The sequence below is a fragment of the Triturus cristatus genome, chromosome 3_1 (assembly GCF_964204655.1).
Source record: "Triturus cristatus chromosome 3_1, aTriCri1.1, whole genome shotgun sequence".
Taxonomy (NCBI): domain Eukaryota; kingdom Metazoa; phylum Chordata; class Amphibia; order Caudata; family Salamandridae; genus Triturus; species Triturus cristatus.
In genome coordinates, this window is record NC_140583.1 from 964488428 (window position 1) to 964515366 (window position 26939).

Consider the following 26939-nt stretch of genomic DNA (forward strand, 5'->3'; position numbering starts at 1 on the left):
AGCAGCTGACATCTCGCGACCTGCTCTCGACTGCTGAATAACTGTTCCATTTGTTCCGATCTGGCAGGTCTTGAACAATATAGAGACTATGAGCTCCTGAGAGCCCAAACTCTTGCAAGCGACTAAGGACAGTATAATACACATGCACCAGTGAATTTAAAAATCTTACTGCATCCTTGCTGAAATGCCAGGTTAAATTCCTTTGTATCCCTTGCTACCCAACATCACTCCGCCCCACCCTAGAGACCCAAAGCCCCCCACAGTTCATCGTAGGTGCTAGAAACTGGTAATAGAAATTAATGTTACTTCTCAAGTTTACTTAAAGTATTCAAACTTATTCTGTCTGTAGGTATTTTTTTCTGCTTTGAACTAGGCATGTTAGCTTCACATAGCCCTCCAAGAGTAATTTGTTTTTAAAGTTGCACGGTGCTACCATCTGAAAGTCCATGCCTGAAAACTAAGCTTGCAGTGGAACATGAGTTTTGCATATCCAGAGACAGCAACTATACTTGTTGCAAGGATGGTCTTTGGCTTCACAGGCTGTGTCTAACTAGCTGATAATGTTTGTGATTGTACATTTCATTATTTGTGTCTGGACTATTTGAGGTATAGTTGAGGCTAGCTAGCTCATGCATAAACTATTTTTTTTCATATTTTACTCGAGATGTCGGGCTCCCTGTTTTATCCGTAATCGTGTCTTCCTAGTAATTTTCTCTAATTGCTTATATACAGTGTTGGAGTATTTCTGCCTTTCAATGAATGGGCATTACTCCAACAACCTGTTCTATTGTCATGTTGAGTGTTAAAGTGCTAATCACCGCCATCAGACCCCTCCCCTCCCCCCAAGGTACCGGAGCATCCTTTCGCTGCTTCAGCTTTTCCCTGCATTCCTTCATTTTCACGGGCACTTATGAAAATAAATCGCAGCATTTTTACAAAAGTGACGATTTTGCGGGCACTTTTGTAAAAATCGCTGCATTTTTACAAAAGTGACGATTTTGCGGCAAACAGCGAAATCCTGGAGGGTCTGACTAAAGGCTGATAGCATGGATGGGGCATCTGTCTCCATGCTGCATATAGTTTCTACAGTGTTGGTGTCCCTGTTTCTGGGAGGTAATTAACTATCAATTTTATATATAAAAATTAAGGGCCAGATGTATCAAGATAGCATTTTGTGATTACCTAATTGTGAATCGCAAAATGCAATGTATGAAGGTGTATCGTACACCTTTTGCGATTCCTAGGGGGTCGCAAATGATCTACCTCATGAATATTACTGAGGTAGGTTGCAATTTGTGACCCCTCCCCCCCCCCCCAGTAATCGCAGAAATCATAGGGATGGTGGCCTGCTGAGATCAGCATACCACCATGTCTGTGATTACTTCTACATAAACCATTTTTTGGTGTGTAAACCAGCCTGTTTTCCTTAAAAGAAGACGAGATGCTTTACAATACAAAAAATTAAAAGTTTTCTTTAAATTTTTTAAGAGCAGGCAGTGGTCCGTGGGACCACTGCTGTTAAAGATGGCAGGTATTGCTGTTAGCATGAGCTAAAAGCCATTTTGTTCCTGGCAGCCATTTTAGTTAGCCATGTGCTATCTCCCTCTTACAGAGCCTTGCACATGCTCAGAAAGGTTTAGCTGATAGAATGCATCTGCTCCTAGTTTAGAACGGTCAGGCTATTCTTGCTGATGTAAGGAGAAATATCTCTCCTCCCACTTTGTTGAGCAAGCACATTTTGTATACCCATATTAGTCAATAAGCATGCTTGTATGAGCCAGGACCTCCCCTTGGTTTTATGCTAACTATGTAACCTATGCATATATAAGGTCCCTGTTCTCTGTACTCCTTAGTAAGGGTGGGCGTAGTGGGCGTAGTGGGGCTACGTGAAGCAGCACGTAGTGTGCCCAAATCTACGCACACTACGCGCTTCGCGTAGCCCCACTACGTGCCACCCACCTCCCGCCCGCCCTTCTTTTAAATAATATAAGCATTGAAAAATAAATTAAAATAAGTCGACTTACCCGTAAGCGCGGCGTCTCCGGGGCTCCCTCTTTCTGTTTCTAATTTCTTCTGGCAAATGCGCATGCGCGGACGCCCGCGCATGCGCATTTCTCGCGAGAAATGCGCATGCGCGGGTGTCCGCGCATGCGCATTTGCCAGAAGAAATTAGAAACAGAAAGAAGGAGCCCCGGAGACGCCGCGCTTACGGGTAAGTCGACTTATTTTAATTTATTTTTCAATGCTTATATTATTTAAAAGAAGGGCGGGCGGGAGGTGGGTGGCGGGTGGCAAGCAGCTACGCTTCGCCCTCGGCGTGTGCGTAGCGCTGCCCTGCTTCGCCTACTTCGGAAAGTGCGAAGCAGGCAGCGCTACGTACACTACGTGGGCGAAGCGTAATGCTACGCCCGGGTCTACTCCTTAGACTATCTCCTACAGTGGCCTGAGGGTACTGTGTGATGCAATCTCCCTCATGTGAGGTTAATAAATAGGTTTTCTTGATATTAGCTTCCGTGCCAATCTCTTCTTTTTTGGTTTAAAGGACCAGGTGCATCAGTGAACCCCTTAGAAGGTTTTTATTTCTTCACTGTCTGCTCTTAAAAATGGTTTTACAAATATTCACAAAAGGGAAGGGGTCCCTTGGGGACCCCTTCCCATTTGCAAATGGGTTACCACCTACTTGCAGTAGGTGGTAAAATGCAAATGTTTTGCAACTGCAAATGTGGTCACAAAACATTCATACATACCGATGAGATTCGCCCTAAACACACCTCTTCCTAATACCGAATCGCAAACCCATTTTGCGATTCTACATCTGAAAAGCAATTTTTGCTAACGCAAAAAGGCTCAATTCATCTGGCCCTAAAAGCCACAGTAAGCAATATACATGTTTTGAAGCATAACTCACCTTAACCTTGCAAAACTCAAAAAAAATTAAAATAAAATAAAAGCAATAATTAAATAAGACTTAAGAGCATAATATATATACTTCGTCCTTAGATCATTATGGGGCCACAGTATTGCACTGAATGCTGCTCTGAAGCCTTCCAAAACACTTGTGAAAAGACATCTGGAAACGGTTCACAGAAACTTGATGTTGCTGAGGCAGCACATAAAAGATTTTTTCCTTTCAGGTCTCCATTTAAATTTGACAATACTCGGGTTGATTGGAGAATAACAGGAGCCCATCTACCTCTTCTGTTGAAGATATCTGCAGCAGAATATGCTGCAAATGTGTGACTTTCAGCCACAGGGTTGCGATTATACATTAATCAGGTGTACCCAGTCGGCAATCCCAATTAGTTAACCAAGTGATAGGGCAACTAAAGACAAGTGCACTGAAATTAAATGGCTGAGATCAAATTCTAGGTCAGGACCGAACGCTTGGATTATGCTCAACTCTCACCATTTTATTGCTCAGCAGCCTTAACAGTAACCACAAAGACTACAAATCCCATGAGTCTTAACAAATAAAATGACCAGCGACAGTCCCATGTAAACAGCATCAAGGAACAGCACTTCGTCTTTCTTCGCTGCTCAGCAGCCAGATAAGTGCTTTTCCTGGATACTGTGGTTTTCTGTGTGGAACTGTGTATTGAGGGTTTTGTTCTTCTACATAAGATTGTGTGGTATTGACATGCTATTGTGCGATTAATACAGTTTCTGCTAACCTTTGGCCTGCAAGGCCTCTCGGTCTGCAGTGAATAAGCACAGCCTGGGGGGGGGGGGGTTTCCCCCGAGTACTCAGTCATTTCTATGCCCGCATTCATATGCCACATTCATCTATTAAGTTTTTTCGTGCCCGCATGTGAGAGCGAGTCGGCCGCCGTTCTGATCCAGAGTGTTTCTCCGATGTGTGACAGGGCCTCTCTCCTCTATGCGGCTTCGCTCACCCGATATAGGGTGCGACATGCGTGCACGCAAAGATCGGAAGAAAGCCCTCCTCTGCATTTCTCAGCTCCAGCGGAGCGTGTCAGTTTCCTGTTTCAGGCTGTCCGTTCCTCGCGCTTCAGCACTTCTTGAATCCCGGTTTCATGCTCCAGAAGTGCGGTTCTTCGGCGGAGCTTTACATCGATTGTCTCTGCTTAAAAAGCCTCAGCTCAATCAATTAGCCCTAGCGACCTCTGTCAACAAGCCTTGGCTCAACCAATTTTGTCCCTGGTGACCCGTTGGGTAATTTCAGTGATTTTGTTTAACCCATTGGCCACTTTTCAACTTAGACCTTCTCAATGGCGGGTGAATTTGATACCTGGGAGCCTGAAGAGGAGGATCAGTCTCGTCTAACCATTAATTTGGGGTTGGTGGATGCCATAGAGGCATTCTTGGAAAGGGTGGTTTCCTCGGCCCAGTAACCCCTGAGCCGCCATATAATCAAACTTACGGTCCAGCGCTCGTTTGTTTCCTCTACGTAGGGTGACTTGTCTGGGACCTTGCCTCCCAATGCAAGGGAGCCTCCTAAAGGGAAAGGCAAGACGAAAGCCCCAGCTTCATCCTACGCCTTTGAGAGGCTGCACCAGGCCTTCCTGAAGAGACACGTGAATGCCTAGGAAGACCAGAGGATTCCCAACTGGAGGGGACCCCCAATGAGGATTCCTGTCCCCACGCTGGGGCAGATGGTGATACCGGAGACGACACAGACACCCCTAGCGGGAATCAGATGAAGAGCTGGGTCCCAGCAGATTCTGGCGCCCGGAAGGGTGCGCAGAGAAACCCTGGTTGGAGGTACCTCATACTGGTACCCCTGGTGGCATCATATGTGGCTAGCCGGTTTCGGAAGCCTATGGACAAGGAAGTCCGGGCCTTTGAAAAGGGGAAGTGTCCCCAGCTGTTCCGGCCTAATAAGGTGGCGTGGACCTCTGAAATTGACGCCAAAATGGCCACCTTCATGAGCAAGTTCATTAAAGACCCTAAAAAGGGTCTGGAACGATCCTGGCGTTTGCTCAAGGATAAAGTTTTGGACATCCTGGGTCCACTTACCAAATTCATAGACATGGCGGAGGATGCCAAAGAGACAGGCCACATGAAAGATCTCGAGATACTCTCGGCTGGGCACAGAGAGCCCTTTGTTTTCTTGGCAACACCAACTGTGCATTATCGACTGAGCGCAGATGTTCTCTGCTCATCAAGATCGAACCAAGACTGGCCGAGCTGGCTTCTACCGAGGACCGAGCTGTGGCCAATAGGGGTCTCTTCAGAGCCTTTTATCAAGGAATTGTCCCGGTTTTTCAACACCTTTTCTTCGTAGGACAAAGCCCAACAATCTATAAAGGTGTTCAGCCAGCAGATTTTGAGAGAGGCCGGAAGAGGTAGGGGGCGCTCCTCTGTCCATCCTTATAACCAGAAACCCTACAAGTTCCAGAATAAACGCTCCATGCAGTGGCAGGATGAGAAGAAATTCGGGGGGGTTCTACCCCTCAAGAGGACGCGGCAAAGGACGTGGGTTGGGGGGGGGGGGGGGGGGTAGAGGCAACACCCGAGTAGCAAGCAACGCACCTGGTGGACCCTCCGGTAAGGCCTATCCCTTCTTTCCTACCAGAGGTGGGGGGGAACGATGCGATGGTTTCATCACAATTGGGCGGCAATCACAGGGGACGCTCGAGTGTTGCAAACTGTTAGGGTTTCCACATCGAGTTTCATGGGGTTCCCCAGCAACTCTCTGCCCAGACCCAGAAGGATTTCTCATAAAGGTGCCCAGGTAGTAGATGTGGAGTTTCGAGCGCTACCAAGCAAAAAGGGTATCGTATGGTCCTCCCTACATCCCGAAGGGTTCTTGAGCAATATCTTCCTTGTCAAAAAGAAGGACAAAGGGTTCAGACCGGTAATCAAACTACAAGACTTCACTCAATGGGTGGTGTACCGCCATTTCAAAATGCAGGGCATCCATCTTCTAAAATGTGTTGCTCCTCAACGATTGGCTCGTTCGGCTCGACCTGAAAGACGCTTTCCTTACCATACCATACCTATTTTTCCATTTCACAGACTATTTCTCCAATTCCAGTGGGGTGGGCTCATCTACGAGTTTACGTGTCTGCTGTTTGGGTCATCATCAGCTCCTTGGTGCTTCACCAAGGTGCTGAGACCGGCCATTGAATGGATCGGAGCTCGAGGTGTTCGCCTCATCGTGTACCTGGACGACATCCTTTTGATGCACCAGGTGAAACACACTCTGATATCACAACTCCGAGTGGCTCAGAATCTCCGGCAGAGCTTCGTCTTGAACGATCAGAAATCGGTTTATGTTCCGGCCCAACAGATGTCTTTTTTGGGCTTAGAGGTCGATACGGTCCAGCAGTGTCTCAGATTACCCCAACAAAAAATGTGTTTGATTCGCAGAAAATTGCGCTGAATTCTAGCAAGAGAGAAATTCTCGTTACGTTATCTAGCTCGGATCGTCAGCCTACTCTCCTCTTCAATACAAGCGAACTTTCCATGCCCTTTGCACTATCGGGTACTTCAACGCTTGCAGACGCAACACCTGCATTGCAGCCTCTCATATTCGAAGGAGATACCCCTCTCGCAAGAGGCGCGCACAGAACTCCTCTGGTGGCTCGAACATATGCAGGCCTGGAATGGAAGAGCCATTTTTGGATCCGCACCAGACTTGGTGATCGAGTCAGACGGCAGTTGTCTTGGATGGGGCACCCGTTGTGGATACGTTACTAAAGGCGGGCACTGGTCTGAGCACGAGCAATCGTTACACATCAATTGCTAGAGCTCCTAGGCGGATCCTTCGCGATTCGCAGCATAGCAGCCAAGGTCTCTTGTGCCATCTTACTAAAGATGGACAGTATCTCGGCGGTGAGACATCAATCAACTAGGGGGCACTCATTCCAAGCTTTTGGCAGACTTGGCCAAAGAATTCTGGGAGCACTGCCGGACTCAAAATCTGTCACCGCGGAATACCTCCCGGGTTCACTCAGACAGCGGATTGGTTTTCCAGACATCTACAGGATTAGAGCGCTTGGAAGCTGGACCCATCCCTCTTCCGGAGGCTGATGGCTTGGTGGGGTCCATGTCAAGTGGACCTCTTTGCATTACGACTCAACTTAGATTCCCCGGTTCTTCAGCTGGCATCCGGATCCCCTGGCAGAGTCAACAGGTGCCTTCTTGCAGGATTGGACCCTGTTCCGCGGCTCTGCATTTCCCCTATTCGCCATGATTCCCTGGCTCACGGCTTTAGTCCGGAGGCAGAAGGCAGAGGTAATTCTAGTGATGCCGCATTGGAAATCTAAAGTCTGGTATCTAGTTCTTCTGGAAATTTCTATGGATTTTCCAATCCTACTTCCCCAGCCTCCTCATCTTCTGACAGATGGGCAGGGCAGCTTGCACCCGCTACTTCAAGAGGGCAGTCTCCATCTCATGGATTGGAGGATTACAGGGGACGTTGGGAGATCCAGGGCCTTTCAGCAGGATCTTCGGACCTTATCCGGAAAGAATGGGCAAAATCTACAAACGCTACTGATCATCTTGGAGAAAGTGGCCTCACTGGTGTGTGCGACGGGGTTTGGATCCCGTGGGGGCTGATGTTATTCACGTGGTCAATTATCTGTCAGAATTAGTGGATCAAGGCCTAGCCCACCACTCGATTAACAAGAGTAGATCCACAATTTCAGCAGGCCACTTGTCCGTGCACGAGGTCCCGGTAGGGGAACATCCCCTCATCTGCAGATTACTGAGAGGCATTCGCCTGTCATTTCCTCCCCGTCTGAAGTATTCCTCATTGTAGGATGTTAATATGGTGCTCCGTTTACTACAATTTTGGCAGGACAATCAATACCTGTCCCATAAGGAACTAACAGAGAAGTTGGCAATGCTTCTTTGCCTGATATCGTGTAAGCGAGTATCGGACGTCCGAGCCTCGGAGGTGTCTGCACGAATGTTCACACAGGAAGGGTTGTCATTCACGGTGGTGCAACGTGCGAAGTCTAACACTAGAGTGGTTCATTCTCCAGCCTTCCCAGGTCATCCGAAGTGGTGTGTCGTACGGTGTCTGAGGACATATGAGATGATGACGAAGGAATACAGACCTTCAGGAGTATCACAACTTTTTCTTTCACTCAAGAAACCTTTCAAAGCTGTGACAGCCGCCACAACTGCCCGCTGGGTGAGATGGGTGCTCCAGGAAGCGGTTATTGATACTTCTGCTTTCGGGGCCCATTCAGCAAGGGGAGCAATGGCTCTGAAAGCCTTTGTCATTGGAGGACATCCTTCAAGCCCTTCTATTTTAAACCTATCTTGGGCATGGCTTCTATGGTTGTCGATCAGCTTTGAACTAGCATAAACCGAGCCTCCTGTCCAGACATAGAATGCTAAATTTCCTAGCTATCGTGAAGGAAGGTTTAAATTCTATTAAGGAGGCGAGGATTATTCCACCCAGTGTAATTGTTATTCCGACCCTCCCTCGATGTTGGGAAGCTTCAAGTTGGATAAGTATAGAGCTTTCGGAGCGTTCTGAGGAGTTGCTTGGGTTGGATTTGCTATGTGATCTTTATCGTTGATTACTGTCTGACTTGTTTAATAAACATTCTATGCAGGGATGTTAGTTTTTTTTTTCTTTCTTTTTTAACATAACAGACCTCCAAATACTCTTTGGTGTTTATTTCCAACAGAATTGATGGCCAAGCCAGTTTACACATCAGCCAAGGTAGACCATAGATATAGGATGCACTAGTCGACAGTCCCATCTGTCAGGCCATCAGCAAGGTAAGGGTTCCATCAAACGTGGTAGGCATGTTAGTTGTGCACTTTCAATGTGCTGAAACATCTTAACCTGGTGATACCAGAATAACAGTTCAGAGTTCATACGTAGGCTAACAAAAACCTTGAAGCCAAGACAACACGCTTTCTGGAACACCTGCTTGCACACTTGATCCTTGAAACGCAGTTCCAGGTGCAACTCATCCCCTTCAAGCCAATGAGTCCAGCCACAGTTCTTCACTGTACTCGTGCATTTCCTGTAGTCCAAGCCTTTTGTGTCCTCTTCAAACTCTTTGCCCATTGTTCACTCTACCAAGTAGTTCAGGAGTGAGCTCAGCGTGCGGATGGTGAATGAGTCTCCATTCTGTTCAATCACCTTCTGGGAATTTAGCAATTTGGCGATTTTACATGTGGCAAAATCCACATCCAGCCGCTGCATATACGGCTCAAAAATCTCGTTGTTGACCATGTGCCGCTGAAGTCCGGGTGTGTTAGGGGTGGTGGTGCAGCGCTCAGTGACACACCAGGTCTCAGAGAAAGTTTCTGCTGTTATGTTAGTTTTCTAAAGGCTGACAGTTCTTTTTATTTCAGGATCTGATCAGAAACAAGAATATTGACTGCACGTTGAATCATGGGTTTTGCCCAAAGAAAGAGGAAGTGCTGTTTCTTAATGCTGTTTATATGGGACTGTCTCTATGGTAATTTTATTTGTGAAAAGACTCCTGGGATTTGTAGTCTTTGTGGTTACTGTTAAGGCTGCTGAGTCATACAATGGAGAGAGTTGAGCATAATCCTCGCCTATGGGTCCTTAATAAAATTGAAACTTTCCTTCACAATAGCTAGGAAATTTAGCATTCCAGAGAAGTAAAAAACCTGGTATTATGAAAATGCTGGGATGGGGGGGCTGTTACTGTAGTAAATGGCAACAAGTAAGTTGTTTATAAAATAAGGTAAAATGGTCACAGCTATGAATAGTTATGCTTAGTTTGTCAGATTAGCATTCTCGAACACAAACATGGGTTCCATTCATGCCACACTTCAACAGTACAGATAAAATGTTCTTGTGCTTATATGAATCAATCCACGATGATACGAATAAATAATTTTCATCAATTAAAGAACAGATTTTCAGGAATGTGACATACATTAGGTAACTACAATACAACATGATCAGCATTTTAGGAGGATTCCAACGTTCTCCTTTACTTCCTGGTGAACAACGTGATATCCTTTAAAGAAGATGTAGCCAAAAAAGGTATAAATATATATAACACAGTAACAAATACATTGTAGCTTCTCGTTCAAAACAAAAAAAGAAAACTGTTTTACATTTAATAGTAAAAGTCCAAGTGCCCATCCTACTCTAGGAGTAGCCCACTTCTGCAATGGTATAACAGTAGAAATACGTGGTAGATAAAACAATCCCAACCAGCGTACCCAATGAACAAGAGCTTCCAAATATAATTTCAGATTGTTTTTCAGAATTAAAAGTAGATGTCAATGTCTAAAGTAAAAACTTAAAATGCAAGGTGGCTTAATGTTTGAAGTTAGAACTATTTTATCGACTTAATCTTAGGGGGGGAAAAATCAATACCCAGTTTCTCAGACATTTCATAGATTTATATTAAAAATCTATCTATTTGTGCTTTCCCCAATCTACAACAAAACTTTGCACATTGTACAATAAACAGGTGCGCAAAATACCAATGTTTTGATATGTATTTTATTTCCCTGTAGTTTCCACTTATCAAGAACAAGTAACAGGGAAAGTTGTCTGAACTAGTGCATAAACAAACATTCTGAGAAACACCACTACACGGATCTAATTTACAACGTATAAAAAAAAAAATATCACTAAAACACTACACTACGAAGGTGTCCAACACTTACAGTCAGACTTTTTCAAACCCGTTACTTGCCTTGTAGCCACAGGAAAACTATCCAAAATTGAAAAGACAATCTTGCCACAACCCTCCCACCCCCTCCCGACACCAGGGATGGCTCGATAGCTAGACATCCAATAACTATTGCAATGATATATAATGCAATATATAACTGGTAAAATAATCTTTACTTGGTGTGTTATAGTTTTAAAGCCGGTTAAAATATGCAGTATTCAGATAAAATGTCCTTGGTTGAAAATTGTTTATATCCGCACGGCTTTCATGTGCAAGATGCATAATTTTTTCTCCCCCTAGTCTGCTTTTGTGTGTAATTAATTATTATAAATTGGTTTTATAAATAGAAATATACATTCAAAATATATGGAAAAGTGAATTACTACATTAAATTTGCATGTATCGATCCATCCCTTCCCCTGCACAGTAATAGAAAATACTATTTTGCCTTGAACTTCATATTTGACAGTGAAATGCCACTAAATTATTTACCAAAAAGTCCATCTAGTCAAATTGCGAAACAAAATGAACCAAGTGAAAACTTTACATTTCCTTTAGAAAAAAATTACAAGAATTTCATTTCCTAGCTATGAATCTTTAACTTTTTTTTTAGACACAAAGTTGGATTTATTTGTACAAGATACAAAATGTAAACATGGCAAAATAAATAGTTAAAACAAGTGATGCAGGATCCCATTTCATGCTCATGATCCCGTTAAAGAATTATTGTTAAATCCATTCAGTTGCAAATTCAAGTGCAAAAGCATGATGATGAATATCTACTATTCAAGTAACAGAAATAATATTGATGATACAAATAAACTATTTTACAAGGTAGTGATTTTCCCAAATTTACAAAATTTACAATATATATATCGATTTAATATACGATATATTATTAGTCCATTTAGGTCCATGTTAGCTCCCTGTGATCCACAGAGGGCTGAATTTTGCATTCAGTTGGAATATAAACGCCTATACTGTCAGCACAGCTTAAGTCCAATAGTTCTGAGGTTATGTCACTTCCATTGCTACTGTAGTCTCTGCGATTCCATTTAAACCCAATCTTTCAGGTTCATGATTCTCTCTGAAGAAAAAACAAATAGATGTTAACTTCAGAAACCTAAGTATGTTTATCAGAACATAGTTATTAACACATTTCAGAATTAATTACAAACTAAGTGTACACACACCGCACACGGAGTCATTAGACCACTTTCCTAGAAAGCAAATGCTAATGTAATGGTTTGACTGTCAGGTTATGATTTCAAATCTAAAAAAGAAGTATGAACACATTCAAATAGGAAACAAGAAAACAACAAATTATTAACATAGATCATGGTCTGAGAATTACAAAAATACACTGAATGCCATAAAGAACCCCGGTTTGAAAATGTGAAACACAGGCTATATAAGAAAACAGAATGAAGATGAAACTACATCAGGCAAGTTAAATGAGAGAGCTAAAATCAGCCCATGCCAAAATCACTAAGATGAAAATCAGCCGAGTCCACATTTTCTGATCTTCACTTGGGTCAAGCCTTTTGATGAGATTCTTGACAGCAAAGCTTTGACTACCAAACTGTGTGTTTATTTTGATGTTAGATTTGGCTGGGCCTGTGTGTAAGAAATGCTGCGTAATACGGCACGGTCCTGCATTAAGTGGACTTAGAAGAGGTAAACTAATGCCCATAATAAAAACCAAACACTCTAGTCTGCAAAATTTGACTCTACATCAAGTAAGCAGTCCAGGGTGCCAGCCGCATCACTTAACTTCTCTTTGGTATGGTAGTCTCTTTCATAAGACATTTGGCGAGAAAGGGTATAAGGCTGAAAGGCATGTCACATCAAACTAACTACATGGGACTTCTCTACCCATATCAGCAATAGCAGTGGTTTACAATAGATGCTTTCAGGATTCTTCATAATAGTGGCCAGACTCAGCAAATTCAATTTCGTATTTCCAATCAAATTCACATTTTCCAGACTTGTAAAGCCTTTCCTTTTCTTAAGAGCTATTTCAATGATCAAAGCCTCATTATAAGCACTCCATAATTTGCCACAGAATACTCCTCCTAGAAAATAGTGATACTATGTGTTGCAGTAATTATCAGGTGAAGCATTACCTCCTTCATAGCTCTGAACGGTAGGTAGCACGGTAAAAGTGCTAGGATCCCTCCGTTCCGTGATGTGAAACTGAAAAACTTTAGTAAGGACTGCCTTGCAAAATTCATCTGGCAAAAACATGTGAGGTGTGGTAATTAAGGTTTATCTTGGGTGCAGACTACCAAGCTGCACCTAAAGAAACACTCTGAATGTGATCACGATTAGCACAAAAATATTATCTGTAAACTACATGTGGTTATGTGAATGAACAATCACAAAGGTGTTAAGATTTGGCTTAGTTTTTTTACATTGCTACAGTGCCTTAGCATCAATGAAAATGCACTATTAAACTAACATTAAGTTGGCGATCGCGAGCATGGAAAATGAACCTCCCGGCGAGATTCCCAACGCGAGGAGGTCAGGTTTCTCATTGCGAGTGGTCGCGACCGCTCGCGATGAGAAACTACCAGTTCGCGTTGAGAAAGCTGCCGCTCGAGTAAAAATCTACTCGAGCAGCAGAAAACTACTGCTCGCACTGTGCAAGATGCCATTTTCAATGATTGCACAGTGCCGGTTGCTTGTCCGCACTGTGCAATCATTGAAAACGACATCTGGCACAGTGCGACCAAGGTACTACGCAGTTCGCGAAGTGCTACGCGTAGCTCGCGTAGTGCGAACTGCACTTTGCGTAGCTTCGCGAAGTGCTACTTCGCAAACTAAGCCCAGGGTTATATTAAACGCTATTTGGTGGCATCTATAAAGGCTAACTTTAAATTAACTAATTCAGTAAACAAACACAGAAGATGACAATAGTCCTTTGCTTGATAAATACGATTAATCATGAGGTAGAACTAGCCTTTTCTTATGATTTTAATGCCCTTGTAGATAACTAATAAGGGTTATTACTTCTCCCTTGCCTCTCTCCTTTCACACAAGCTGTGCATCATTACCCGTCATCCTATTAAATGGTGTACATACTCAAGTCATTCAGTTATAAAAAAAAAAAAAAAAAAAAAAAAAAAAGAATCCGTTGCAATTTCAGTATAGAAATTGAACACTCGCTTCAGGAAAACCGCTGGAAATTAACACATACACACCTTGCTATGCTGCTCATGGCACTGCTAGGAGTCACCTTTGGCACCCGGTCCATACTGGCAGCTACAGTGGCAAGTTTTAAGGCTGTTGGCGAAGGTGCTGAAGTCCTTGCATTGATATGTACATTAACTGGAGTGACAACACTGACATTGTTGAGGTGCACTGCATTAGTCAAACAAGAATTGTTCATAGGAAGCATTTGAGGACTGCTTGTGCACAACGTAGGAATTAAGTGGTTTGTGGTGGCGTGGCCAACTGTCCTTACAAGTTGCACAGCTGAAATCCCTGGGCTGGATGATAGCGTCATATTGGTGGAGTACAAGGTTTTTGAGGTTCCTATTGAAAGGGGGAAAAAACAGTGCTATGAGTTAACTCATTTATACAGATTTCTTAAAAACAAACTTATTTTCTGAATATGTACAGGTTGAAAATGTAAGAATAAATCAAAATCTGAAATGGCCAAAAACATTTAAAGCCTTTTTAAATTTTGTGTATAAAAGCACTTTGGTGCGATTAATCACACAAACAAGGAATAAAAGTAATTTGCTCAAACAGTCAAAAAACATTTATGGGGCAATGGAAAGGCAGATGAGCTTTTGGGACTATTATTTAAGTTTTCCTGTGTGGAAAAGTGAGTTTACAAGATTAGGACATACGTCTACAAACAATAACTCATTTGGTCTGCATTTTCAACAAGTCTTCATTCATTGTCCAGTCACTGGAGCCCAACATTGAAAGCAACAGAAATAAGTGGCACAGAAAAACGCAAGTTAAAGTCCACATAACATGACTTTACATCCCATTACAAGTGGAACTATATACAAGTTTTCAAACACCATTTTGGATCTCTTCAATATCAGTAATATGTTATACTGTCCTTTAAATACCGTGAGAGCAAACGTCCAACAGTATGCAACAGAGGGTAATGGTCATACAAATAATGTTTAGTTACTTTTCACTTTGGGGAAGTAAGGAAAATCTGCTCATTATCTAGATTGGTAAGTGTGACCAACTACGCATAATGAAAACTTAAAAATTCAAATCACTAGTCATCTCTAAAGTGGAATGCAATTAAAGTTTAGACTGAAAAATAAAATCTATATTTTGGTCGCCTATTGCTATAGCACTGCTGCCTCAATATCCTTTTTTTCAAATATTTCAAATTCCATTTCTGCTCCGCTATACTGATAAAGAAAATCATAATATTTAATAAAATGGTTCAAGAGAAAAGAGAACTAAAATGCATTTTGTAAAAGAGGAACCTGCTGAGAAACTGGCATCGGGAATGTTTATGGAAACTGGTGGGATGGACAAACAGACGCGGTGGGGGGTAGGGAGAAGAGACAGATTGTGATATGGATCAAGGAAACAGAAGAGCAAGTTCTAGGTGAGAATGGATATTTGTGATAAAAGTTGGAAGGAGTATGGTCTCAAAAACACAGGGGAAAACAGGAAGGTGGTGAGAAGAAACCAGCGAGGGAGGGACTGAGGAGGAACTGAAAACAGCAAAGGCACCAGAGGAAAGGTGACTGGATTAGGGGGTGGGAGGGAAGGAGACCAAAGAAAACAACTGGAGGAGAAGAGGGGCCTCCCTCAAAAGCATTTTAGCAGTCTGCTGATTTTTACACCCGTGTAAAAATCAGTGGCAAAATGTTGAGAGATTTAAAAGTCAAAGGAAATTAAACACTTGTCACAACTCGAAAGAACTACTAATTATTACATTTAGTATCCACTTTAGGTCCCTTGTTTTTTATTCTTACCACTAAATGCCGATCACACTCGATTATCAAGAGAGACTGGATGAAAATACTGCCTTACCGTAGCACATGAAAATGCGGGCAATTAAGCACTTTGTTCGCAATAAGCTGCATTTCGCTCAAACTTAATTAATTCACACGTCCCCAACTAGATATGCCACAAACCTACTTTTGTTTCCAATTTTGAAGGGTGGGAATAGTTCTGCATTCTTATTTGTGTCAGACCAAAAGGCAGTAAAACAGCAATCTGGCAATTTTGCGCAAGAGAAACAGTGATTTCTCACTGGAACTTTTGGAAATTTGCACAGGAGACGTTCAGTAACTAATTTTCCTTTCTACAAAATGGAATTATTAGGACTTTGCTGAGACAAACAAGGTACTTCAAATATTACAACTAATTTCTGTTCAGAGTTTACTTGCTTAGTTTCTACTAGCACCATTCAGAAACAAGGTGAATGACAAATCACTTTACCTGAAGGCTGAATAATACCATTTATATTGTTATGACCAGAGTTTGGTTCCTTGGTCACTTCACTTCGACCAGGAGCTGGTGTGATGACCACTGCAGATGCAGCAAAATGGGCACTGGCTGAGTCAAGCGTTTTAGACATGCAGTCAGATGTGCTTGCGCCCTATAAAACAATTAAAACATTTTAGTTTTGAAACACTAGTTTTCTAATTTCAACTGTATAGCCAAGAACACCTAAAGCAACCCCACAAGCATTAAACAAAATACTAAACTAGCTAAGTTCTATACACGTAATGTCATTGGCAGAATACATTATGTGGCTGTTGTGCACTGCAAACAATTGCATTATGGCTACTGAGTGTACAGCACTTATGATACACATTTAATATTTACAGGGTAAAAAAGATGGTGATGGCCAATAAGACATCAAGGACCCCAAGTTAAAACGTCCCAAAAACATTAAATAGAATTAGAGTATTCTTCTCCATAACAAAACGAAAGTAGTAACAGACAATTAATTATTATGCAAGCCGATTTTACATGCACAGAAAAGAAAAGATGGCTGACTCTGCTACCTATTTGTATCAAATAGCGGTATCAGTAATCCACAGAAGGTAACCCCCTGTCCACAGAGCTTCCTTCTAACGAAGAGAACAGAAATGCAAGAAAACACTGATGCGAACAGACCATGCCCCAATGTACCCATGAAGCAATGATTTTAAAAGCACTGGGACAGGAAACGTACTGTGGTTACAGATCTCCTTTTGTATGCTCATAAAGAGAAGTCAGGACATTAAGGTTCTCCGTAACACAAAGATGTATATAAATAGGGCAGAAGAAAAATGGTGGGTACCAACTTCAAGTCTTGAAGGTTTCTCAGACTTAATTTGCTTCGTCCTCTTCCCCTGAAGAGGTTTCTCTATGGTCTACATGATAATGCTCCATTATAGTCCGAGGCTTTGCCATACCATGTAACAAAGATTTTGAGATAAACTAATAACTCAACATAAACAGAAGAGAGTGAAGTTTCGGAGTCAAGTTCTGGGTCCATGTCACTCATGCAGAGAAATCAAAAATGGCTAACACTTATTCAGAAAAGTCTCTAAAAGCTTCTTGCTCACAGATGCATTTTGTTCTTCAACCACCTGAAATCAACAGTTAAAAATTATTCTTATACTTCGTAATTAGTTCTGAAGATCCAGCCTTATAAATTGCCATCCCTTTCCCTCCTTTACATAGCATGCTACGCAGTAGAGGCCCTTTATCTTTGCCTTTCTTCTACAGTCCCTTTTCGCTCCTGTCTCTTACTTTGATAGTGATCTTAAGTGGCTACTTGGTGACATGCAAGAGCTTTATAAAACTCCTTAAATAAAGAAAGAAAAGTTTGCATGGTGGCTATCCAAAATTACTAATGGCTCGAGCAGCTACTGGATCATCCTTGAAAGAAACGTTAAACTATAAATGTCAAAGAGCAGAACATAAAGCAAATATTAGCAGGTCTCAATGAAATTGCAGTCTGGCATGTGAGATTATTTCACAAAATGAATAATATCAATATGTATGGAGCATTACTTGCCTGTAATAACAATCACACCATTGGTATACTTGCCTTCGGAAGAAAATACTGGAACATTTACTAGTCACAAGTTTGTATTAACATGACGTTACTGCTACAACCACCTATTTTCCAGGAACAACATTGTCACAATATAATCAGCCCATGGGCTAAAGTTAGCTTTCCATTTTAGAAGAATCAACACAAGAAATCATGACCTAGCAATCCAGAGACATATTAGTAGAGAAGCCATTGTATAACTAAAAAATGTCTGTTCAAGTAAACATCTTCTTCGTCTTAAAAACATACTAAAAAGGGGTAATAAACCATTTATTAAAGTTATTGAAGGCAACCTGATCCACCATCTGCAATTATTCACCCTTGAAAGTAGTATGCTAATATAATCCAGATTTACAGAACAAGTGAACCTCAAGAGTGCGAATACTTGCCTCTTTTTAAAAGAACCCTTGCACAATGTGGGTTTGGGTTTTGCCTATCGGAAGCAATTTGTAATCCAAGACACTATGTAGATACCCCTCCTTGTGAACGACTCTGCTCTAGGCAATACTGCAGTAGACTTCTACTGTAAAAAGTGGAAGTCAAGTAAGTATCACAGGGCATTTTAGAAAACAATTTAAAATAATGTTTTAGAACCAGGTCTTAAAGTATCAGCCAAAAACAAGTTAAATGTAATGAAATCGGAAACAGTTATGGATGGGTTTTAAGAAAAATTGGCTAGCTTCTTGTCAATTGACACAGGTGAATTTTACTTACTCTTCCCATCTACATTAATGAGTGAAAATGGGTTTCCATTTCGCATACTTCCACATTGGTCAAAGACTTTCTAGGACCCAATTTAACCTATGTTTAAGGACAACCATTTTTACTGATACTCTGAACTAGCTGACAAAAGGGAGAAAGCTTTGCTGACCTACTTAAAAAAGATATGCAAGAGTAACTGATCCAGTCTGTGTATTTTTTTCAATTCTAGTTCTTGTAGTTCTGAATTTATAACCAGATCAATAAAACTACAAGTTACAGAATACATAGGAAAAATAGAATGGATGATATAATCCAGCATGTAAATAGAAATTCTAAGATCAGGAAAATATTATATTTTTAGAGCAGTGCTCTTGTACATTTTTAAGGAGTTGTAAGCAACAGGAGTCACCATCACCCAATAAAATGGTTCCAATTTACCAACAACAGAAGAATGGAAGAACGGGCTAAGAAAATGCCTTGCGGAACACTTCAAATGCATCCACCCATCTTTAAACCCACCCAGCTATCCAAGTAAGTTATTTGGAGCTGAAGTTGATGGATCTTGCACCATGCCTTAAACTAACTGCTTATAGTTCCTGTTGCAACAATTCGAAATACCAATTCATTACAATTTTGATCAATTAGTAATTATGCTCAATATAAATTTGACTTAAAAAAACACACAATATAATTTGCCTTTTAAATTTATATGCCCAACAAAATAGGAAAGAGATGCATCTAACCTACAATCTTCAGCTAAAACTGGTTATGTTATTTCAGAAAAAGTGTTGCTATCAAATGGAAAACCTAGACGGCTCTCTTGCACTTCCAGAAGGGATAAAAACAGAGCAAAAGAAATCTCCTAATTTTATTCTAAGAACCACATTTGCCGTTGGAAGATAAGCAAAGTCTAATGATGGTATAATTTAATGTCTTTACCAGAGCTGTACAGCTGCATGGCATTTTCTATGGTAACAATTGAACACATTCCTTCTTTATGCAAAAAAATAAATAAATATGTATTGCAGGTGACACTGCATGAGGTTGAACACAGTTGAAATAATGCTCCTCTTCAATAATCTGGTTCTAGAATACTCTGGTCCCAAAAAAAGCAGAGACCCTTTTTTGCTAAACTCATTCACACAGCTTAGTATTAACTGAGTTCGGAGCACAGTGCCCTCTAATAAAGGTAAAAAGTCACTTGGGGCCCTAAAAATCTATGTAAACCGTGCAAAGGCTTTGTCTGAGGCATGTAATTCTCTATGTGGAGCTGATGGCATTTGGCCACAAAGGCTATATGATCTCCTGATTTTGAATAGCATTTGCGTATATTTAACTGTAGGAAGGCTCCAGTCAACATCAGTCTTCCCCTTAAGATTGGATTGTATTTCCCTTAATTCCTTGGGAATAGGGAGATTATTGGAGGAGACTCTGTATAACATCATGTGGACTATGCAGGAAAATGTGCTCATTGCTGGTCTGCAGATATCGGAGGTGTTGATGGTATAACACATACAACTGGAAAATTATAGTTCCAAATACCAAAGCGATCACAAAAAGCTCTTTAAATCAGGCGTGGAGCCATAAAAAGTACGATTGTCAATCATTTATAATAAAAAAAAAAAAAAAGAGTTCAGAAGACAAGTAGATTTCGTCTTCTAAATCTGAGACCTATCCTTCTGTGCCACCAGTCAACGGTTCTGATGCAGAGCAGCTGCATTTTTAGGTCTCGCCTGACCCAGCGCATGCGCTGGTCTGGCGAGACTTATTGAGAGGGCTCCAAAAAGTGCTACCAGGCCAGCCTAGAGGTACAGTGCATGTGCGCGGGAGCGCGCGCCGCGCTTTACCGCTATTACTTTCACTTTCGCTGCCGTACGGCCGTTTTGATGTTTGATCGTGATCGCGATTGCGATCACTTTCGCGGCCGCATGGCCGCTTTGCATAGCCAATAGGTCTCGCTTTTGGGACCTTATAAGTATTTAGTTATGCAACTGTTGCATAGCTAAACACTTATAAGGTCCCAAAGGCGAGACCTATTGGCTATGCCAATGCTTGTTTTGCATGATGCAACGGAACTCAAGTTTTTGTACCACAATTTTAAACATCTGCGCTCTTGCCCACTCAACAATACCATTTTTTTTCAGCAGAGAGGACTTAAAGTTTAAGAGGTGCATTCTATACCTTACAGAACAGAAAAAACGAGACTAAAAAGGTCAACATCAAATACAATAAATATGTATAAAGTTAGGGAAATTATACTGACACAGGGGGTTTAAATAAAAGGATCCAAATAGAACAAGCATTGGCATAGCCAATAGGTCTCGCTTTTGGGACCTCATAAGTGTTTAGGCATGCAACAGTTGCATAACTAAATACTTATAAGGTCCCAAAAGCGAGACCTATTGGCTATGCAAAGCGTTAAGTGAAAGTGATAGCGATCACACATCAAAGCGGCCGTGCGGCCGCGAAAGTGAAAGTAATCACGGTAAAGCGCGGCGCGCGCGCCCGCGCACATGCACTGTAGCTTTAGGCTGGCCTGCCAGCACTTTTTGGAGCCCTCTCAATAAGTCTCGCCAGATCAGCGCATGCGCTGGGTCAGGCGAGACCTAAAAAGCAATAAGCTATCAAAAATCGACAACGCATTCAAAAGATACTTTAAAATGATGAAAACGTCAGAAATGGCAAGACGTTTCCAGATATTTATGTGGAGATGACAAATAGCAACCAAAACAGGCTGACTGTTAGAAAAATGCAAAAATAAGAAATGTTAAAGTGTGTCCTCTTGGGCTAGAAGATCATTTTGCACAGCTTGCAAAACAAGAGAACTATTGCTGGAGCCACAGTCCTTATAGTGAGCTTTCAAAGACTACAGTGAATGCAGTAGAAACTGATTATGGTCGGTCAATAACTTCAAAATTTTAAGTAAATTATGAAACAAAGAGGACCCGCACAAAAAACATGGGCAAAATTGTTCCTTATGAAATGTTTTACCTGTGCTTTTAGATGAGTCTGCTGCGAGGAATGCTGTAACTGCTTTTTCTGTTGAAGTTGAGCCAGTTGTTGCCGTTGCATTTGAGCTAGTTGCTGTTGGTGAGTCTGAAACTGTTCCTCCGTGATGCCTCCTGTGACTAGAGACAAAAATAACATCAGACTAAAATGCTCACCAAAAATAATGCACACTGGCACTTGTAGTGAAAAAATGAAATGTTGTTTCAAATTGTGAGGCATGGACACAATTTGGTCCAAGAAAGTTTACACTATAGCACAACACACCTAAAATCGAGGTTTACATGTTTTGCATCAGGACCGATGCCTCTGTATACCTTCGCATCTTTTAGTGTTATGTAAATGCTGAACATGAATATGAAACAAATTAATCTAAGAGGTTAATGAAGTACTTCTCGCACAAAGGCTCATTTACTTCACAAAGTGTGGTATGTCCTTGCGTGGGAACACGCTTCACGCTAAAGCGGAAGACCTCGGGCAGCCAAATAAAACGCATTTCTTTAGTTCTCATTCAACCTCTACAGACTCATTCTGAAAACATTCAGTACTTATAGGGAGGAAGGTACTCACAAATACACAGGAAACAGTGAATTCATTAGAGTGAAAGAACTCATCTCAGAGCTAGGAGCACTGGAGAGAATATCAACCCCCAAACACAGGAAGTAGAGCTCGAAATAGCAAAGCACGAAAACTACTTCTGAATTGCAACATTAATGATTTGCTCGACCCCAATCAAACGTCACTTTACCAAATGGAAGATTTTGTTTTGAAGCAGGTGTTCGGAGCATAGGATCAAATGAAAACAGGAGTACACAAGTGACTGCCTTGAGAACCACACCTACAGAGAGGAGTGTAAAAACCCACCGGCATTTCTTGGTCGTTAAAGCACCAAGAATTCTGAATGCAATATACAATGTAAAGGACAGCAGCTGCACTAGACAACATTTAAAAATGCTTGCCCATTACCTAAAAATGCATACTTCCTACATCCTAGATTAATTTCATCCTATGCAGTCATGGTCTCAACTCCACCCCACTAGCCCCCCCTCCCCCACAAATGAAGACTCTACATCCCCTATATTACCAGTTTCCTTAATCCTCTCAATACTTGCCTTTGTTGCTGTGTTTGATGTGTATATGCTCTATGCATTATTACTTTAGGAAAATGTAAATAAACATTAAACTAGACAAATTTAAAAACAAGCATTGGCAGAGTTAATAGGTCTTGCTATCGGCTTTGCCAATATGTTTTAGCAATGTTGTACACCACAGTGGCTGCTGTTCAGCATTGGTAAAAGTTAGAGCGGTAAAGGAGAGTGGAGGGTTGAGGAGTGTTATGAAGTGGTGTGGTGTGGAGAGGAGGAAAGTGGAGTGTCGTGGAGTGGAAAGGCGTAGAGTGGAGTACAGTGTCGGGGTAGAGTAGTGTGTCGTAGAGTGGAGTGGCGTAGAGTGTTGTGAAGTGATGTAAAGTGGAGTGGCATTGAGGGTGTAGAGTAGACTGTTGTAGACGAGCGGGGTAGAGTAAACTGTTGTAGACTTGAGCGGGGTACAGTAGACTGTATCGGTGTAGAGTAGACTGTTGTAGACTGGAGCGGGGTAGAGTTGACTGTTATAGAATGAAGCGGGGTAGAGAAGACTGTTGTAGAGTAGACTGTTGTAGAGGGGAGCGGGGTAGAGTAGACTGTTGTAGAGGGGAGCGGGGTAGAGTAGACCGTCGCAGAGGGGAGCGGGGTAGAGTAGACCGTCGCAGAGGGGAGCGGGGTAGAGTAGACCGTTGCAGAGGGGAGCGGGGTAGAGTAGACTGTTGCAGAGGGGAGCAAGGTAGAGGAGCCTGTTGCAGAGGGGAGCAAGGTAGAGGAGCCTGTTGCAGAGGGGAGCAAGGTAGAGGAGCCTGTTGCAGAGGGGAGCAAGGTAGAGGAGCCTGTTGCAGAGGGGAGCAAGGTAGAGGAGCCTGTTGCAGAGGGGAGCAAGGTAGAGGAGCCTGTTGCAGAGGGGAGCAAGGTAGAGGAGCCTGTTGCAGAGGGCAGTGACGCAGAGTGGTTTGTTTCAGAGTAAAGTGGAGCGGTGAAGGGAAGAGTATATTGGTGCAGGGTAGAGTGCAGTGGCAGAGTGGCACAGCGTTGACTAGAGTGACGTAGATTCGAGTGGCGCAAAGTTGAGTGGTTCAGTGGCATAGAGTGCAGTCATGCAGAGTAGTGTGTCAAGAGTGTAGTGGCATAGAGTGGTGCAGAGAGCAGTGAGGTAGAGTACAGTGTTACAAAGTAGGACATAGTGGCATGTAGTGAAATAGAGCCCAATGGTGTAGAGTGCCGTAGCGTGCAGTGGCGTAGAGTGCAGCAGCTTTGAGTAAAATGGTGTGGGAACAATTTAGGGGTTTAGAGTGGAGTGGCATAGCGTAGCGTAGATCGTTTCAGAGTGGAGCTGTGCTGGGTAGAGTATAGTGGTGCACGATAACATGCAGCGGCATAGAGTAGTGGCGTAGAGTGGAGAAGCATTGAGCCAAGTGGCATAGAGAGGCGCAGAGTGGCTTGGAGTGTATTGACGTAGTGTGCAGTGGCAGAGAGTGCAGTGATGTACAGTAGAGTGGCACAGAGTAGAAGAGAGTGGCATTGACTGCAGGGACAGTACAATGGCAGAGTGCAGTGGTGCAAAGTAAATTGGCATACAGTACAGTGGTGCAGAGTGCATTGGTTTTCTGTAAAGTTGTGTAGAGTGCATTAGCACAGAGAGCCCTTCATAGAGCAGAGTGGAGTGGTGCTGAGAGCAGTAGTGCCAAGTGTTTTAGAGCAGTGTGCAGAGTAGAGAGGGATAGAGGGGATTGGCATAGAGTGCACTGGCGTACAGCGGAGTGGTACAGAGTAGAGTGCATTGAGGTAGAGTATAGTGGCACACAGTCCAGTGGTGGAGAGAAGGGTGATGTGGTGCATAGTAGAGAAGTGTGGGGTAGCGTGTATTAGAGTAGAGTGGTATATAGTAGAGACGTAGAGTGGTGCAAAATAGATTGCATTGACACGGAGTGTTGTAGTGTGGAGGGGTGCAGTGGCATTGAGTGGTGCAGAGTTGAGTGGGCTAACCTGGAGTATATGCATGGTAGGGTAGCGTACTGCCATTACAGACAACACTTCTTCAACTGAAATGACCATTACATTTGCATTCACATACAGTTTTACTGATAAAAGTATACAGCGCACAAAGGATTATGTGTGGAAAAGTCAACACACAATGTATTGATTTGACGGTCCGCACAGTTTATGTACAGAATTTAAATTTAGTTGTAAACTAGGAAAAAAATAACATTGTACAGCCTTCGTCAAGCAGACCCAGTAACCAGCAAGAAACAAAGAAAAATGAACACCAAGCCCCCTGGAAGACACAGGCTGACATTTGACCTCGGTCTTTGAATGCACAGCAAAAGTGACTAGATATGAACAAGATTTAAAGGCCTGTTTAGAGAAAGCTTGTGGAAAAATACAGTAAACAACGTTTGGGCAATGGGAGGGGCGAAATTGAGCTGGACAGCATTAAGCAAATAAAGCCAGAAAATGTAAGTTACAAACTAGAAAGCCAATGGTAAGCAACAGGCGGAATGCATTCCTAGGTCAACTTTCTTAATGTCCCCAAGATGTCTTTAGCAAATCAGGCAGCTGTGCTTTCTGGTAAGCTGCGACCTAAAAAGGACTGAAGTCACAACATCTAGCCTAAATATGCTAAGCCATTTAAACACAGGCATTCACAAATGGGGGAAAAAAGCAAAATCGATGTTTGTTCTACATAGAATGCATTTTGATGAGAATAACTAAATGTGACAGTGTGGTGATGGACTGCACTTTCTAGATTTTCTTCAAAGAAGTTTGAATATACACGAAGCAGGAAATAACAGGATATGAAACAGAAAAATACCCCTCTGGGTGCAGATAGGCTTGCTATATGTATAAGAACTGGTAACAGGTCAACAGACAACTGTGCTGTCAAGGCAAACAAAGATAAATACAACAACAAAATAGATAACATTCACTCTTCCACCTAACAACCAGCTTTTAAAACAGGACTGACTAAAAATGCCTGCCAACAAATTGCCTGATTAAAAAAATAATGAAACTAGAATGGCTGTCTGTGGTAGACTGTACGTATCATCTCAGCTAATAAAGAACTTTTGCTTATTCATTCTTGTTGGACATGGCCTCCTTAGGGGAAATTATTTAAAAACATTGCTTTTTCCTCCTAGTCTTTGCTGAACGTCTCTGCCGACTCTCTGAATAACATTAGGAAACAGGGCACAGCAGAGGGAAGGTGCCCGTGCCTGCCTCACCCGCATTGGGCTGGGGGTGAGGATATAATGAAGCTTTAGTTCTGTACCTCCTTGCGCCCTGGGCAAGTACGGCACGGATTAAGTAGCGAGACGTAAACGTAGTGTGCCATCCATCGAATAGTAGCCCTGGGAGGTGCCACAGCGCCCCTGCCTAGGTTGGCATCACTTAAGCCACTCCCAACCCAGAGTGGGTTTTCCCATATCATGAGGACCCCCCAGGAAAGCCCCGACTTTAGGCTGAAAGCCGGGCAAGCACATATGGATGTGCCCTGCCCAGGTAGTGAGGTCCCCACCAATGGAGCTTTCCTTGCCTTAAGAGTTCGGTTCTCCCCACGGATACTCCTGGGGAGTTACCAAATCTCTGGTGTGGCTTCAGGGCCTCCGCACATCCTAACTGTCAAATCAGTGGGGAAGTGCATGTGCCTTCCTACACAGGTTAGGAAGAGGCGCTTAAGCAGTGTTCCAGAACACGGGCTGCAGTGTGCGCACCGGCTCAGATGCTGTTTCCGATACGTGTCCCACATGCTGTGGCAGGCAGGGTGATGCGCCCCAGCACCTATGGCACGTTGCATAGGTGGCCGGCCTGCCACTGCAGGATTATGAGTGCATCCCTGCATCCCAGGTGTTCTAACCTCTGGGTCAGGCCTACAGTGTGCTTGCTTCGATGGTGCTAGCGGCAAAGTGCCCGGTCTGTCGTTGCTGGCCAGGTGTGAGCAACCATACCCATCAGGGTACCCACCCATGTCCGGCTGGGCCGAGCAGGGTGGTGTGTGGCGCCATAGGCCTGTCCTTGCAGCGTGTAAGCGTGTGCCCTTCTTATTCATGTTGGGTAATGGCGTTGATTCCATTTCTGAAACACAGGCATCTCTGTCATTGCAGACCGGTGGGTGCGCTCTGGCATAGATTGTGAGCAAACTCATGAGCAGATTGCCAGGGTAGGCCGCTCTTGAGTGCTCCCACTCACCTATGGTACCCGTGACTGTGCGTCGCTTACCAATGTGTCAAGTCTGCTGGGCAGACTCAGGTGGGCGCACTGGCACCATTGGTGCTGGGAACTATGTATCCTCCTGCCATTGCAGATCGGGTATGCAATAGCACACATGCGTCCAGGTAGTGAGGAGTAGCCAAGTGTGTTTTCACTACCTACGAGGCCTGCTCTGCCCATAAGTTGTTATGGGGAAGTGCTTGACAATACTTCGCACTGCATTGTGGATTGCAGTGGAGCAGCCTCATGATGTTTCATATAAATGGATTTGCAGTGCCAAACCCCTTCCATCGGTAAAGA

At 42.9% G+C, this 26939-nt stretch overlaps 1 protein-coding gene and 1 pseudogene across 1 annotated transcript in view; both read right to left on the minus strand.

The window, feature by feature from the left end:
* Positions 1-8695: 8695 nt before the first annotated feature.
* LOC146861328 (retinoid-binding protein 7 pseudogene) lies at positions 8696-11099 on the minus strand (annotated as a pseudogene).
* The window catches only part of EPC2 (enhancer of polycomb 2), a 199578-nt gene continuing 183045 nt past the window's right edge, over positions 10407-26939 (minus strand). The window contains exons 11-14 of the mRNA XM_085645610.1: positions 21331-21467; positions 16026-16185; positions 13799-14132; positions 10407-11682 (exon numbers count right to left, since the gene is read on the minus strand). Of these exons, the coding sequence (XP_085501736.1) occupies positions 11610-11682; positions 13799-14132; positions 16026-16185; positions 21331-21467 (704 nt within the window). The 3' untranslated portion in view covers positions 10407-11609. The remainder of the gene's footprint in view (positions 11683-13798; positions 14133-16025; positions 16186-21330; positions 21468-26939) is intronic.